Raw genomic sequence first — 14,525 nt, 5'->3', positions numbered from 1 at the left:
CATGAGACATGTTTTTTTTTTTTAAACTTATTACTGTGTATAACAAAATCTTGGTTCTGCTCACTTCACTCAATATCTTCATGTAAGTCTTTCCAGATTTTTCTGAAATCAGCCTGCTCATCATTTCTTACAGAACAATAATATTCCATAACATTCATATATCATAACTTGGTAAGTCATTTCTCAACTAAGGGGCATCCACTCAATTTAATGCCTCTACAAAAAGGGCTGTCACAAATATTTTTGCATATGTGGATCCTTTCCTCTTTTTTATGATCTCTTTAAATACAGACTTAGTAGAGACACTGCTGGATCAAGGATATGCACAGTTTTATAGCCCTTTCGGCACAGTTCCAAATTATTCTCCAGAGTAGTTGGATCATTTTATAACTCCACCAACAATACATCAGTGTCCCAGTTTTTCACATCCTTTCCAACATTCATTATTATCTTTTCCTGACCTCTTAGCCAATCTGAGAGGTATACTGTGGAGTTTTCTTAATTTGTATTTCTTTAATCATTAGTGATTTGGAGCATTTTTCATTTGACTAGAAATGGCTTTAATTTCTTCATCTGAAAATTATCTGTTCTTATTCTTTGACCATTTATCAATTGGGAGAAAGTTAGTATCTTTAAACAATCTTTGAGGAACCTGAATGGAAACCAAGTTTTCCTAGACTATCTTTAAGACAGTTTTAATACACATTATTTATCTCCCCAATTCCTCCTGGGTTTCTCCTCTTATTCCCTAGATCCTGCATCTTCCACTGCTTCTTTCTCCTTGAGCTACAAATAATTTTATTTCCCCAAATAAAATTGGTCATTCAATATGACTGCCTTCTGTGTTGCATCTGCTTGTTCCTCGTAAGCTATTTTCATGTAAAATAACAAACCTTTGTAACCTGTGATGGAAGTCTTGTCATAGTTTCTTCATTTTGTGAACCAAATCTCTATTATATATAAAATATTCTTTTACAATTATGCTCTCTAAATAAAATCTATTGCTGTCCTAAATCTATTTATCACTCATTGTGCTTTATTTTTACCTCTTCAGTATGTCCAGTTTTCTGAAGGAAGGGAAAGGAAGATAAAGAGGGGTAGGGATATGTATCACATATTCTTACTACACCACCTTAATAAAATGTTTGCTAAAAAATTAAATGAAATCTAGCTGATTTTCAATGAAAAGCACACCTATCGGGGCTGAATGATAGTGTCAGAAATTAAGCTTTTTCAGGGTTATCTCTAGAAGTGGAAAAAAAAATGAATCAGGATTTAAGATTTACCAGTTTGAATGGGATTTGGGAAACTATCCTGAGCAGAACTGCTACACTAAGCTCTTTGAAACTAAAGGATTTAGGGGCAGCTAGGGGGCGCAGTGGATAGAGCACCAGCCCTGAATTCAGGAGGACCCAGGTTCAAATCTGACCTCAGACACTTAACATTTCCTAGCTGTGTGACCCTGGGTAAGTCACTTAACATCAGCCTCAGGGAAAAGAAAAAAAAGAAACTTTTTGTTTGTTCTTTTTATTATTATTAAGGTAGACTGGAAATTAAAAAACAACAACAAAGAAGCTGGTTTTGGTTCTGAGTTCTGCCACTAACTAGTTGTGATGGGGCTGGGCTTCCCTTGTTTAGGTCCCAGTTTTCCTATCTATAAAATGAAGGGATTGAACTAGAAGATTCCTTAGGTCTTTCCTAACTCTGAAATTTTTCATGTTCTGTCCCTCTAAACTCTGTCATTCTGTGTTCTAAGTTCAGCATTATCATGCCTTAAACAGTGGCTGGCAAGAGTAAATTAATCCACCTTCCTATCAGGGAGTAGGCTAAGCACAAGGGAGTGAATTTTTACAGAGCAGATGATAATTATTATAAGAGGTGCTGAGAATCAGTGGACAAAGGGCCATCCCTGAAGTCAGGAAAGGAATAAGCATTTCTACAGCATGTACTATGTACCAGGGATTTTACAAATATTGTCTCATTTTATTTTCACAACAACCCTGAGGTAAGTGCTATTATTATCTTCATTTTATAGATAAGGAAAGTGAGGCAGAAAGGGTGACTTATCCAGGATCACACAGCTGGTAAGTGTCTAAAGCTGAATTTGAACTCAAATCTCCTTGACTCCAGGCCCACATCACTATCCACTGCTGCCTCCAGGTAGACTTGGATTCTAGTGCTAATTCTGACCTTCCTGGCAAGTCATTGACCCCGTCCTGTTTCCAAAGTTCAAAAGCTTTAAACTAGAGATTAGTTTCCTATCTGTTTTGGTGGAGGGAATTTTCATGGTAGGAATTCATTAATCAATAAAATTAAAGTTCAAACCAATTTTTGTTTAAAGTATACTTCTCATTTCTATAGTGTTCTATAGATCACAAAACGCTTTCCTTAAAATATTCCTCTGAAGTCAGCATTACTGATAATATCTGTGTTTTACAGATGAGGGTATGAAGTTCAGAATGGATGTGATCGGCCGAGGTCATAAAAAAAACAACCGCTGTTTAGTGTCAGAGCTAAAATTCAAACTCAGGTGTGGAAAACCTTGCAAGATAGAGCACTGCCTTTCAATGCAGATGCATTAAGCATTTCAACTGGTCACCTAGTACTTTAGGAACACAAAGGCAGCTGGGTGGATCTTAGGAGTGTACTTAGAGTCAGAAACAACTTGAATTCAAATCTGGCTTCATACATGTACTAGCTGTGTGACCCTGGGCAAGCCACTTAAATTTCTGTCTCGGTTTCCTTATCGGTAAAATCTGGATAATAGTAGCACCTCCCCTTATTGTGAGGATCCAATGAGCTAACCTATGGAAAGAAAGCATTTGCACATCTTAAAAGTGCTATAGAAGTGATAGTTATATTTCTCATCTGTAACATAGATTTAATAATAGCACAATCAAGTTGACAAACATTTATTAAACAGCTACTATTGGATATACTAGGGTAGTTAGATGGCTTAGTGGATAGAGACAGGGAGATCTGAATTCAAATCTAACCTCAGACACTTCCTAGCTATGTGACCTTGAGCACTTTGTTTTGCCTTAATCCTTCGGAGAAAGAAGTGGCAAACTACTCCAGTATCTTTGCCAAGAAAACCCCATGAACATGTTGGCGTGCTTTGGTGCAAGTGATCACAAAGAGTTGGATACAACTGAAAAACAACACGTGGCTTACTGACTGTTAAGTGCTGGAGATAACAATGAAAGACTGAAGGATCAGATGATATCACATGTAAAGTACTTTGCAGTCCTTAAAATGATCTATTAATGCTAGTTATTATTATTATTATTATTAATTGTTGTTATTAGCCAGGCAATTAGTATACCCTGAGAAAATAAGTGTGGATTACACTGTGAGCTCCTTGAGGATAGAACTATCTCTTGCTTCTCTCCTCAGAACTTAGCACATAGTAGGTGCTTAATAAATCTTTATTGACTGATTGGTATAGAGAGGCTCACCTACTAGCTACTGTCTTATAATAGTAGCAGATGATTTATAGGAGTCCCTAGCCATCTCTTAGGATTTGAAGAGGCAGGTCCCTGATTCCCAGGAAGGAGGGCTAGGTTAGTACCCTCTCACCTGGCAGGAATCCACCTTCCCGTCCAGATAGCCAGCACACACCATCCGGTCCGTGAGTGAGTTGCTATAGAGGCTTGCACACAGTGCCTGGTCTAGGAGTTCCACTGTTGCCTTCTGGAGGACCTCCGGTTTCACCACTAAGGAGGAAAGAGAAAGCAGAAAAATGGTCTCAGGAACACCTTCCCAACCTTATCTGGGCTCGGATTCTCCAGCCTCTCCCAGCAGTGCTTACGGAAGTCCTCCTTAAGGTAGCCCCAACCAGAGATGAGACATTTCTTCCTGGGAGGGAAGATGTGAGTAGCCGAGGGGAGGCACACTGGCTGGATGTGGCTGGTGAAAGGCAGGGGGCTGCCCAGCTCTAGGACGGCCACGTCAAAGTCTGCTGTGTCTGAGTTGTAGAAGGGATGCTTGATGATCTGGGCGATTCGAACCTTCACAGTGCCGCTGTCAGAGCCGCTGAGGAAGGTGGTACCAGCATAGGCCATCCAGACTGTGGGGTCCTGGAATCTAGGGGAGCAAACAATCAGACTGCCCTCAGATCAATCTTCTGGGTACTTTGGAGAAATGGGCTTTTCAGATTTGGAGTCATACCTTCAAAGCTATTACTCTCTTACCCTGCGCCTACACCTCCAACAAGATCAAAGAAAGAAGGGGACCAAGTGCACAAAAATATTTATAGCAGCTCTTTTTATTGTAGCAAAGAATTGGAAATTGGGGGGTGTACCTCTCAATGGCTCATCCTGTTAGGGGACATTCAAGTAATAGAATACTTTTGTGCTGCAAGAAATAGTGAAGGTTGTGCAGTGTACAGAGCATCTCCACTGAAATAAGGAAAACCTGAGTTCAAATGTAATTTCAGACACTGGAGATTTTACTAAATGTGTGGCCCTAGGCAAGTCACTTAACCTGATTAGCCTGCAAAAGAAAGAAAGAATGAATGAAAAGTTTCAGAGAAACCTGAGAAGACTTGTCAGAAATGATGCAAAGTGAAGCGAGCAAAATCAAGAGAACAATTTATACAATATTTATACAACAACCATATTGTAAAAACAAACAATTCTGTAATACTGATCTTCATCATTATATAAAATTTAATTCCTAGATTCACTTAAAGCCTTTAGTCTCTATTCTTCCCAGTTATACTTTAAGAATTTTACACTTGTCAAATTCAAATTATATTTTCATATTGTTGAGAAAGTTTTGATGTAATGAAAATATGCTTTTCAGTGGAATGATATAATAATGTTGAACAGTCATTTTCAGTCCTGCCAAACTCTTTGAGATATTGTTTAGAGTTTTTTTGGGAAGAAACAATGGAGTGCCATTTTCTTCTTCAGTTCATTTTATAGATGAGGAAACTGAGGCAAACAGAGCAAAGTGATGGACCTGAAGTTACACAGCTAGTAGGTGTGTGAGGCTGGAAACTGAGACCTACAGGGCAAAATGAAGGACCTGAGATTACACAGTAAGAATCTGAAGCTGGATTTGAACTCTCCAAGATGGATTTGAACTCCAGGTCTGGCCCTCTATCCATGGTGTCATCTAGACCAAGATATAATGATCACATCAAGGAGTTAATATAATAATTTCTTTTGTTCCTTTTCATATTTAAGCAACTCCTCAATCTTCACTGATTTCATCTAATCTGGAGTTAGAAATGAAGTGATGATGATGATGATGATGATGATGACAAAGATGTACTTTAAAGTTTATCATGTGTTTTTTTTTTTCACAATTGCCTATATAAAGTGAGTGAAAGTATTATTGTTCCCATTTTGCAGATGAGCAGAGACTCAGACAATTTAAGTGATTTGTCCCAAATCTCATAACTAATAAGTGTCAAAATTAGGATTTTGAATCCACATGCTACCCCATTCCACTTCAACTATTCATACAAAAACTTCTTTTTAAACAAATCCGTTTTACTTCATTTTCTCTCTTTCTTTGAACTTCATTCATTCTTTCTCTTTCTCTGGCTCAGTACCTAAGATCTGCCTTCTGTTGTGATTTTCTCCCTCTTTCCATTTAGTCATTTTGACTAATGTGGCCAATTGGCCTGGATATCTGTGTCAGACACGTTGTCCAGGATTGAGGCAGTAGAAGTTCGTGCCTGTTTTGATGCATCCTGATATCTCTGTCTTCCTTACCCAACTAACTTTGCCCCATATATTGGGATTCCCAATTAGGGACCTGCCTAGGGGTTCTGTTATCTATCCAAAATCAGCAGATAATATAACCCTTCCAAGCCCCTGATAAGTGCTCTGGAGATCTGAAGATAAGCCAGCTCATTATTTTTTACATCCGAAACTTATGTAAGAGTTAAGGAAGTAGGGGCAGCTGGGTGGCGCAGTGGATCGAGCACCAGCCTTAAATTCAGGAGGACCCGAGTTCAAATCTTGTCTCAGACACTTAACACTTCCTAGCTGTGTGACCCTGGGCAGGTCACTTAACCCCAGCCTCAAAAAGAAAAAAAAAAGAGTTAAGGAAGTGGGTCATTTGTGTGTGTGTGTGTGTGTGTGTGTGTGTGTGTGTGTGTGGTGGGGGGCTCTGTATGTTTGACATGCCCCCAGGAGGGTGGGTTTTACTACTGAAACTTTGAGTCTCTAAGTGTCCATTCTCGTGCTCTCTACACATCTGGGAACAAGAGGCTCACAAAATAAAAGAACACAAGAAACAAATTTCACACTCATACTATTGTTTACACAGGCCTACCCAAAACCATTTGCAGAGTGGGAGAGAGAGCCTTTTTTCCTGCTGTTTACCTTCTGAAGGAGTAGAAATATACTTGTATAGCCATATTCTTTTTGGACACAGACATGTTCATCAAAGTGACAAAAGAGAACTTCCCTGAATGGATCTCCCTTAAATACTGAATTCTGGCCAATGGCAAATTGATTATGAGATGGCAAGAATACAATGATAACTGACACTTTTAGGTTTGCAAAATGCAGTAAATTTATTATCTCATTTAAGCTTTACAACAATCCTATTATTATTTTCTTCTAATGTCTTGTGGCCACTCAACAACACTAGTAGAATGTTGGTTTTTAAAAAAAAAAAAAAAAAAAAAAAAGGCTTTTATTGCCAGAAGGCACTTTTGAAGTTTTCCTAAGACAATCTAGCCCCTTCCCCTGCTGGCTTAAGTCTGGTCTAGTGTCTATTTTCACTGTTTGTCCTGATACAGGATATGCCAAAAGTTTCCCCTGTACATACTGATAAACTCTATAGGTTGTCAATTCAACTGTATGTCATAATCCAAACAATAACATTATTTATCCATTTGATCCTTTCTTTGTGGCCAGTCAGGCAAAACTTGGGAGTGGTTACAGATCTCTTCTGGGAGGTTTTAGTGTTCTGGGGCTTAATACAATTAATATGTCATCTGTAGCAGGAACATTTGGTTGACTTCCCTATCTACAAGTGACAAAGACATCTCAGATGTCAACTTCAATTCAGATTCTACCTGGATTTCCTCCATGTGCAATGAACACTTCTAGTGAATTTGCATCTCCCTGTTTTGTGTTTTTGTTATTGTTCAGTTGTGTGGCTCTTTGTGACCCCCTTTTGGAGGGCAAAGAAACTGGGGTGGTTTTTCAGTTCTTTTTCCAGTTCATTTTACAGATGAGGAACTGAGGCAAACAATGTGAGGTGAATTCAGGGTCACATAGTAAATGTCTGAGGCCTGGCACTATGCACTATGTTGCTACCTAGTTTTATATTTTAGCTAATATTTATGGTGAGATGTTTTTTGAACAGTTTTTTCTATTCCATCTTTTAAGGAATGTTGAGTGATTTTTATGTATGGAAGGTAGATGCCTTGTTGGAGGAAACTCTTTAAAGTGGTGTTTTGTTCTTCCAAATCAAAAGCTTTTTCATAATCAATGAACAATAAGTACAGTGGGCTATTGCATTCCTTTCCATCTCTTAGTCATTGAAAATGGCAAAGATATGGTGATTATAGAGTATCCCTTGTGAAAACCTATCTATTTCTTATAAATACCCTCATTAAACATGCCCTTAATTTGTGTGTAGATGAGTGTAGATATATATTTTGAAAATCTTTATGAGTATTTATTGGTATTGTACCAAGTGCTTTGGGGGGATATTAGGAGGTAAAAGACTTTTTTTTTTCATGTTTTTGATAGCCTTCCCTTCCCCAAATCAGTCTATGGATGCCTTCCTCACAATTGCAATACCTCCAACATGGATGGATCTCTTCTATGTACACTTGGTAGAATCTGGCTGCTTTTCCTATCTTTGTTCTGCTTATTGCTATTTCTACTTATCCCATAAAGCATGTCTAGGATTGTAATGTTAGACTTTAATGTAATGGCTCAAGGTGAAACCCAATTGTACCTATAAACAGATTGATATTAAAAAAATCTTTGCAGATCTTTTCCATTTTTCAGAATGACTTTAGTTGGATCTCTTGACAAAATCCTTTAAACAAATTTTCTCAAAACACAAAGAAACAATGAAGGGGGAAATAACAAAAACTAATAAAATAACATTCAGAATGATAGCTAACATTTATATAGCTTTAAGATTTACCAAATAAGATTTGCATTGTCACAGCCAACTTTGTGAGGTAGGAATTACAAGCATTATGATCCTCATTTCCCAAGTGGGGAAATAGAGACTCAGAGAGGTCTAATAATAATAGCAAAAACAGCAATTATAATGGTCACAATGTACATATGCTTTAAGGTGTATAGAATATTTTGAGTAAGTAATAAAAGTATTGTTATCGTCCTACACTATTGTAAGCTCCTTAAAAGTAGAAATTATCTTGTCTACACCTAATACTTATCTCCCCCCCCCCCAGTACTTCACATACTATTCTGTTAAATATTTGTTGACTTTGAATCCCTATTTTTACATGTGGGAAATCATACATCAGAGAGATCAGAGAGTTTCATACTTACTTTTGGTCCCACAGTTAGAAAGTAGAGGAGACGAGGTTCAAACTCAGATCTTTGGAATGTAGAACTAACCCAATTCCCACTATACCATACCACCTCTCTAGGTCACACATGTTGTAAGTGACAGAACCAAAAGTCAAACCCTGTTCTTCTGATTCTATGTGGATTCACTCTCGTACACTACAATACAGAAGCCATATGGCACAGACTACACACTGTAAGGCAGTACAATAAACACATTATTCACAAAGTGTTATTGGTAGAAGGGTCTATAAAGATTATCTAATTCAGAAATCCCATTTTGCAGATGAGACAACTGAGGTGAAGGTCACATAGAAATAAAACCACTGGAATCTGAATCTATATCATTTGATTATAAAGTCAGTGCTTCTTTCTCAGTACCTCCTCACCTTCTCGTGCCACGCCTTGATTCAATATGGTAAAGAGAAATTTTTTTCAGTTTGCCTTTAGTGGGAAATGGCAGCCATTCTGGGCCTGTTTGGGAGATGGATAGATGAGGATAGATGGGTAGATGAGGAACTGGTGATAGAGAACTTACTCATTGAAGCAGTGAGCGGCAGATACCAGCCATTTGGCACTGAGGATGGCTGCCCCACAGAAGTGTTCATTGTTTTCTCGAAGACTGACTTGCCATGGAAACTCTCCTCTGGCAGCCTCCATTCCTCCTACAATCCTGTTGGCTGATTTCAAGGCAGGCCGGCCTCCACAATCTAAAAGAGACAATACCTTAGACTTTCACTGTCAGGAACTTATTACTGAGATACTTTATTACTGACATAGCTTGTTACTGAGATAACCTGTTATTGGGAAGATCCCACAAAATCACAGATTTGGAAGAGATGCTAGTGGCCATGTTGTGCAATTCATCTCTGAGAAGAAATTGACCTCCTCAACTAGTCCAAGTTCTGTAAGGAACTCCACTCAAATGTGCTAATATTTGACCCATTTGTCCATGAGAATCACAGAATCACAAAATGGTAAAATTGGAAAGGACCTTCTTGTCTGAGTATAACCCCACCCCCCAAAGAATCCCCATGATTGCATAGCTGAGGAGTGATTATCTTCATATAGAGATATGAAGACCTTTGGTGAGGGAAAACCTACTTTCTCCAAGGCAGGCTCTTTCACCTTTGGATAGCTTTAAGTATTAGGGAGTTTCCCCTGAGATCCAGTCTAGATCTATATCTTTTCAGCTTTTGCCCATTGTTTCTAATTCTGCCCCCAAGGTCAAATGAGATAAACCCATATACTCTATTATTATCCCCATTGTACAGATGAAAAAACTGAGACACAGGTTTTGGAGGCACAGGATTTGGAGGCAGAAACCTGGATTTGAGTCTCAGTTCTGCCACTTACTCTCTATGTGACCTGAAGCAAGTCTCTTCAGTCCTTTAACTCATTTGTAAAATATCTTTCATTTAAATATTTTGTATTTATTAATTGCATATTTAATGTGACATTTATTTATATTTGTATCTAGCTACTTTGTATGTATCAAGTGTATATTTTATATAGCATTTATTTTATAACTTTATATACTTGTATCTAGAGATTTAGTATTGGTTAAGTGTATATTTTAGGTGACATTTATTTATAAATTTATATACTTGTATCTAGCTACTTTGTACTTAATAATGTATTTTATATGGCATTTTTAATAAATTTATATGCTTGTATCTAGCTTCTTTGTACTTATTAAGTATGTATTTTATACAGCATGTATTTTATAACTTTAATATACTTTTACCTAGCTACTTTGTTTTAAGTGTATATTTTATGTGACATTTATAAATTTGTATATTTGTATCTAGCTATTTTGAACTTATATTTTATATAGCATTTATTTTACAATTTTATGTACTTTTATTTAGCTACTTTGTATTTATTAGGTGTATTTTATATAGCATCTATTTTATAACTTCATATACTTGTATTTAGCTACTTTATGTTGATTAAGTGTATGTTTTGTGTGACATTGATTTATAAATTTATATATTTGCATCTATTTTGTACTTATATTAAGTTATAAAATAAATGTTGTATGAAATATAAGTACAAAATAGCTAGATGCAAGTATATAAATTTATAAATCAATGTCACATAAAACATACAAGTACATAAAATTATAAAATAAGAGCTATATAAGTGTATTTCATATAAGTACAAAATAGCTAGATGCAAATATATAAATTTATAAATCAATGTCACATAAAACATACACTTAATCAACATAAAGTAGCTAAATACAAGTATATAAAGTTATAAAACAAATGCTATATAAAATACACTTAATACTATCTAGCTTAATAAAGTAGCTAGGTGATAGAAATGAAAATTGAACCTAGTCTTCCAGTGTTTCAATACAGAACCACTCTCATGACTAAGTCCATGGACTGATATTCTGGCTATGCTAAGAGTCTCTTTTCTTTCTCCTTGAAGCTACCATGGATAGAATTCTGAGTCTAAGGTCAGAAAGACCTAATTCAGATCTTAGCTCAGACACTATTTCCTCCTTTTGAGTATTGTCCCTCCCCTCACTGTCTCCTGCCCTCAACGTTTTTATCTTGACACTTATCCTGTCAGGACTAAGTTATGCTCCTTGTCAGCTCGCCCCCCTTATCTGCCTTTGTTTCCCCTATTAAGATTGTAATTGTATAAGTTCTCTGCCTTAGTTGCTCACTGCTGAATGCTTTGGACAAGAGTCCCATACAGCTGGCTAGCCCAAAACTCGGCTAGTCTAAAATTCTTCACATTAAAAAGATTAAAAACCAATCTCTGTCTTGCCTCAGTTTCTTTGGCATTACATATGAATCCAGACTCTGGAACATAACATTCCCCCCAATGGTTGTGGATCAAATGAAATACTATTTGCAGTGTTTTGCAATAAGTACAATGCATATGATACTTATTATTATTATATTAGGTATTTCTTAAGATTAAATTTTGGTTCCTTTTCTCTACCTTAAGTTCTTATTGCAGTGGGTCTTTCCCAATTCCTCCTATCTACTTTTCTCTCAGGTTATCTTGTCCGTACTTAGTTATTTACATGTTGTTTCCCCCATTAGAATGTGAGCTCTGAGAGCAGGAACTGTTGCTATTTTCTCTAGCTCCAAATATCAGCTTTATGCAGCTGATTGTGACATCTGGACACCCGAGACTGACCTGAACTCCAATCTTTTTTCTCCCCATGTCCTCACCATTTCTCCAAGGGCTAAGTTGACCTTTCCCCTATTCCGGAACAGAATGTCTCCTGGGGGTGGGATGTGGGGACCCAGGCTATTTACCAAAAGAAGCCCTGAAGTTGTGGCCTCCTCCCCTGCTAATTCCCCTAATAGGAAAATAGGCAGTGGGAATCAACTCACCACAGTGAGCTTCGTCAGAACCATCGGAGCAGTCCACTTTGCCGTCACATTCGGGATTCACTTTGGATACACACTGGTTACTCTGGCAGGCGAATGCATTTCCTGGACAGTACCCTGGGGATGGAGAAGAACCCAATCTCGCATCCTTTCATCACTGGCACGTCATCCAGGCCTACAAAGTGCCTTAGGGCCTCTCTCTCCCTGTAAGAGGCAGCTCAGCTGCCATCTTGGCCTGAAGCCTGCTCTGACTTCTTTGCCCCAGCTGCCCCCAAACTGCCTTGAATTTCATTATTGTGTGCACATTAACTCACTTTAGCTTTTTGCTGTATATGTACTTTTTTGCTGTATATGAGGGAATCCTCATTGGAATATAAGATCTTGGGGGCAAGGATCTTCTCATTCTTTGTACTTGCATCCTCATTGCCTTGCAAACTGCCTGGAATATAGTAGATGATAATTAAGAAATGTCTGTTCATTGATTGACTCTTCTCCTGTCCACCTTCTACATGTCTGCCAAAATCATCTTCCTACAGTACACATCTGACTATGTCATTCCCCTTAATCTTCTGCTGTTCTTCTTGCCTATAGGACAAACTACAAATTCCTCTTTGACATTTAGAGTCCTCCCCAATTTGTCTCCAACATACCTTACCAGACTTATTTTGTATTATTCCCTTTCATGCACCCTCATATTCCAGCCAAAATGGACTGCTTGCTATTTCCTAAACTTGACCCTGTTTCCCACCTCTATACTTTTGCACAGGCTGTGTATCTGCATGTACTCCTTCCCTCCTCACTGCCCCTTCTTAGAATGCTCTAGGGTCTTTCAAGGCTCATTCAGATGTCACTTCCTATAAGAAGCCATTCCTGACTCTATTAATTCTATTCTTTCTCAAATACTCTGTATTTACTTTTCTGTAAATAGGCCATATCTTCTTGCATACTCTTAAGTTTTCTCAGTGAAAAGACTCTTTATATTTGTCTTTTATCTCCAGGACTTAGCAAACTGCTATGCACACTGTAGCATAAGAAATACTTGTTGGATTGAATTAAAAATGTGCGATTAGACATTCTAGAGCTTTTTATTCCAAAGAACTTAAACACTGAGGGCCTCCTGAACCTAGAACCCTAAAGGATACGGAATGTTCTTGCTATTTTTTTTGTCTTTTTGTTTCTTTTTAGCTGTTGCTGAGATAACTTATTGCTTCCCCATTAAAATCCTGCACTGATGTCTTATGAGGGCATGAAGGTCACTTTCCAAAAGCTTTCTGGCAGATCATAAGAAATAGCCAAATAAGAGAACTATCCACCACCAATTTTCCAGGCTTCATGTATCAAATGCTTTTTCCCTCCCAATGTACCCTTGGATACAGGGACACTGTTCTTGCAGTTCCTCAAATCAGATATTCTGTCTTCTAACTTTGGACACGTTCATTGGCTGTCCCCCATGCTTGGAATACTTTCCCTCATCATTTCCAACTTCTTGGCTTCCCTGGCTTCCTTCCCAGCTAAAACCTGTTTCTACAAGAAACCTTTCCCAGTCCTTCTTAATGTTAGTCATTTCACTCTGTTGATTATTTTTAATTTCTCTTGTATGTAGCTTGTTTGTACAGAGTTATTGCATATTCTTCCCCTTCATTAGCCTGTGAGCTCCCTGAAGGCAGGGACTATGTTTAGAATAGTACCTGGAAAAATTGCTGTTATTACTGTTGTTCAGTTGTGTCCGTGACCCAATTTGGGGTTTTGTTGGCAAGGGTGCTGGAGTGGTTTTCCATTTCCTTCTCCAATCCATTTTACAGATGAGGCAACTGAGGCAAAGTCAAGTGACTTATCTAGAGTCATACAGCTACTATGAGCCTAAAGTTGAGTTTGAACTCAGTTCTTCCTGATTCCAGGCCTGATCTACTGTACTATGTAGCTGCTGCCCGGCATATATTGTTCTTTAGTCATTTTTGAGTCATATCTAATTTTTTGTGACTTCTTTTGAGGTTTTCTTGGCAAGATATGGAGTGGCTCACCATTTCCTTCTCTAATTATGGCATACAGTAGGCATTTAACAAATATTTATTCATTGTTATACAAGAGCAGCCTAGCTAATTCAATTCAATTCAGTTTAATAAATATATGAAATGTAGCTGGGGACACAAAAATGAAAAATTACCAAGTTCTTCAGGTTTCAAAAAATTTCTATCCTTTCCAGGACCCATATGACTTGTATACAGTCATGTTATATACCACAACATCTGAGTGCGTTTCATTTCCCAAAGGCTTACTTACTTATGGCTTACTTGAAGGACTATGTTTAAATGTCCATTTTTTTCCACCCCATGGACTCTTAGATGTACCTAGATCTGCAAATCCATTGGTCACAATAAACTGAGATAGTATGCATCCTAGGGTCTTCCCTCTAAACCAGAGGCAGTGCCCTCCCAGGTGGGGAGCTGGTGGTGCCCATGTAAGGCTGGCATGATGACGCTAATGCCATGTTAGCCTCTAAGATGGCTTCTTCCATTTTAACCCTCATTGCATGTAAGTCTTTATTTAGTTATTATTCTGTTGGACCTGGTGTGATTTTTTTTTAGGTATCTATTCATCCACTCCCTAAAAAGGAAACAAAAGTTATTTTTTAATACATTAGTAT

At 37.7% G+C, this 14,525-nt stretch overlaps 1 protein-coding gene across 1 annotated transcript in view; it reads right to left on the bottom strand.

The window, feature by feature from the left end:
* Positions 1-14,525, bottom strand: part of TMPRSS9 (transmembrane serine protease 9) — an 86,022-nt gene that overhangs the window by 23,455 nt on the left and 48,042 nt on the right. Inside the window, exons 7-10 of the mRNA XM_074304199.1 lie at positions 11,885-11,998; positions 9,061-9,232; positions 3,812-4,086; positions 3,580-3,716 (exon numbers count right to left, since the gene is read on the bottom strand). Coding sequence (XP_074160300.1) covers positions 3,580-3,716; positions 3,812-4,086; positions 9,061-9,232; positions 11,885-11,998 — 698 coding nt within the window. The remainder of the gene's footprint in view (positions 1-3,579; positions 3,717-3,811; positions 4,087-9,060; positions 9,233-11,884; positions 11,999-14,525) is intronic.

The sequence above is a fragment of the Sminthopsis crassicaudata genome, chromosome 1 (assembly GCF_048593235.1).
Source record: "Sminthopsis crassicaudata isolate SCR6 chromosome 1, ASM4859323v1, whole genome shotgun sequence".
Classification (NCBI taxonomy): Eukaryota; Metazoa; Chordata; class Mammalia; order Dasyuromorphia; family Dasyuridae; genus Sminthopsis; species Sminthopsis crassicaudata.
The sequence above is the reverse complement of the archived record's forward strand: the minus strand, read 5'-3'. Positions and strand labels throughout refer to the sequence as shown.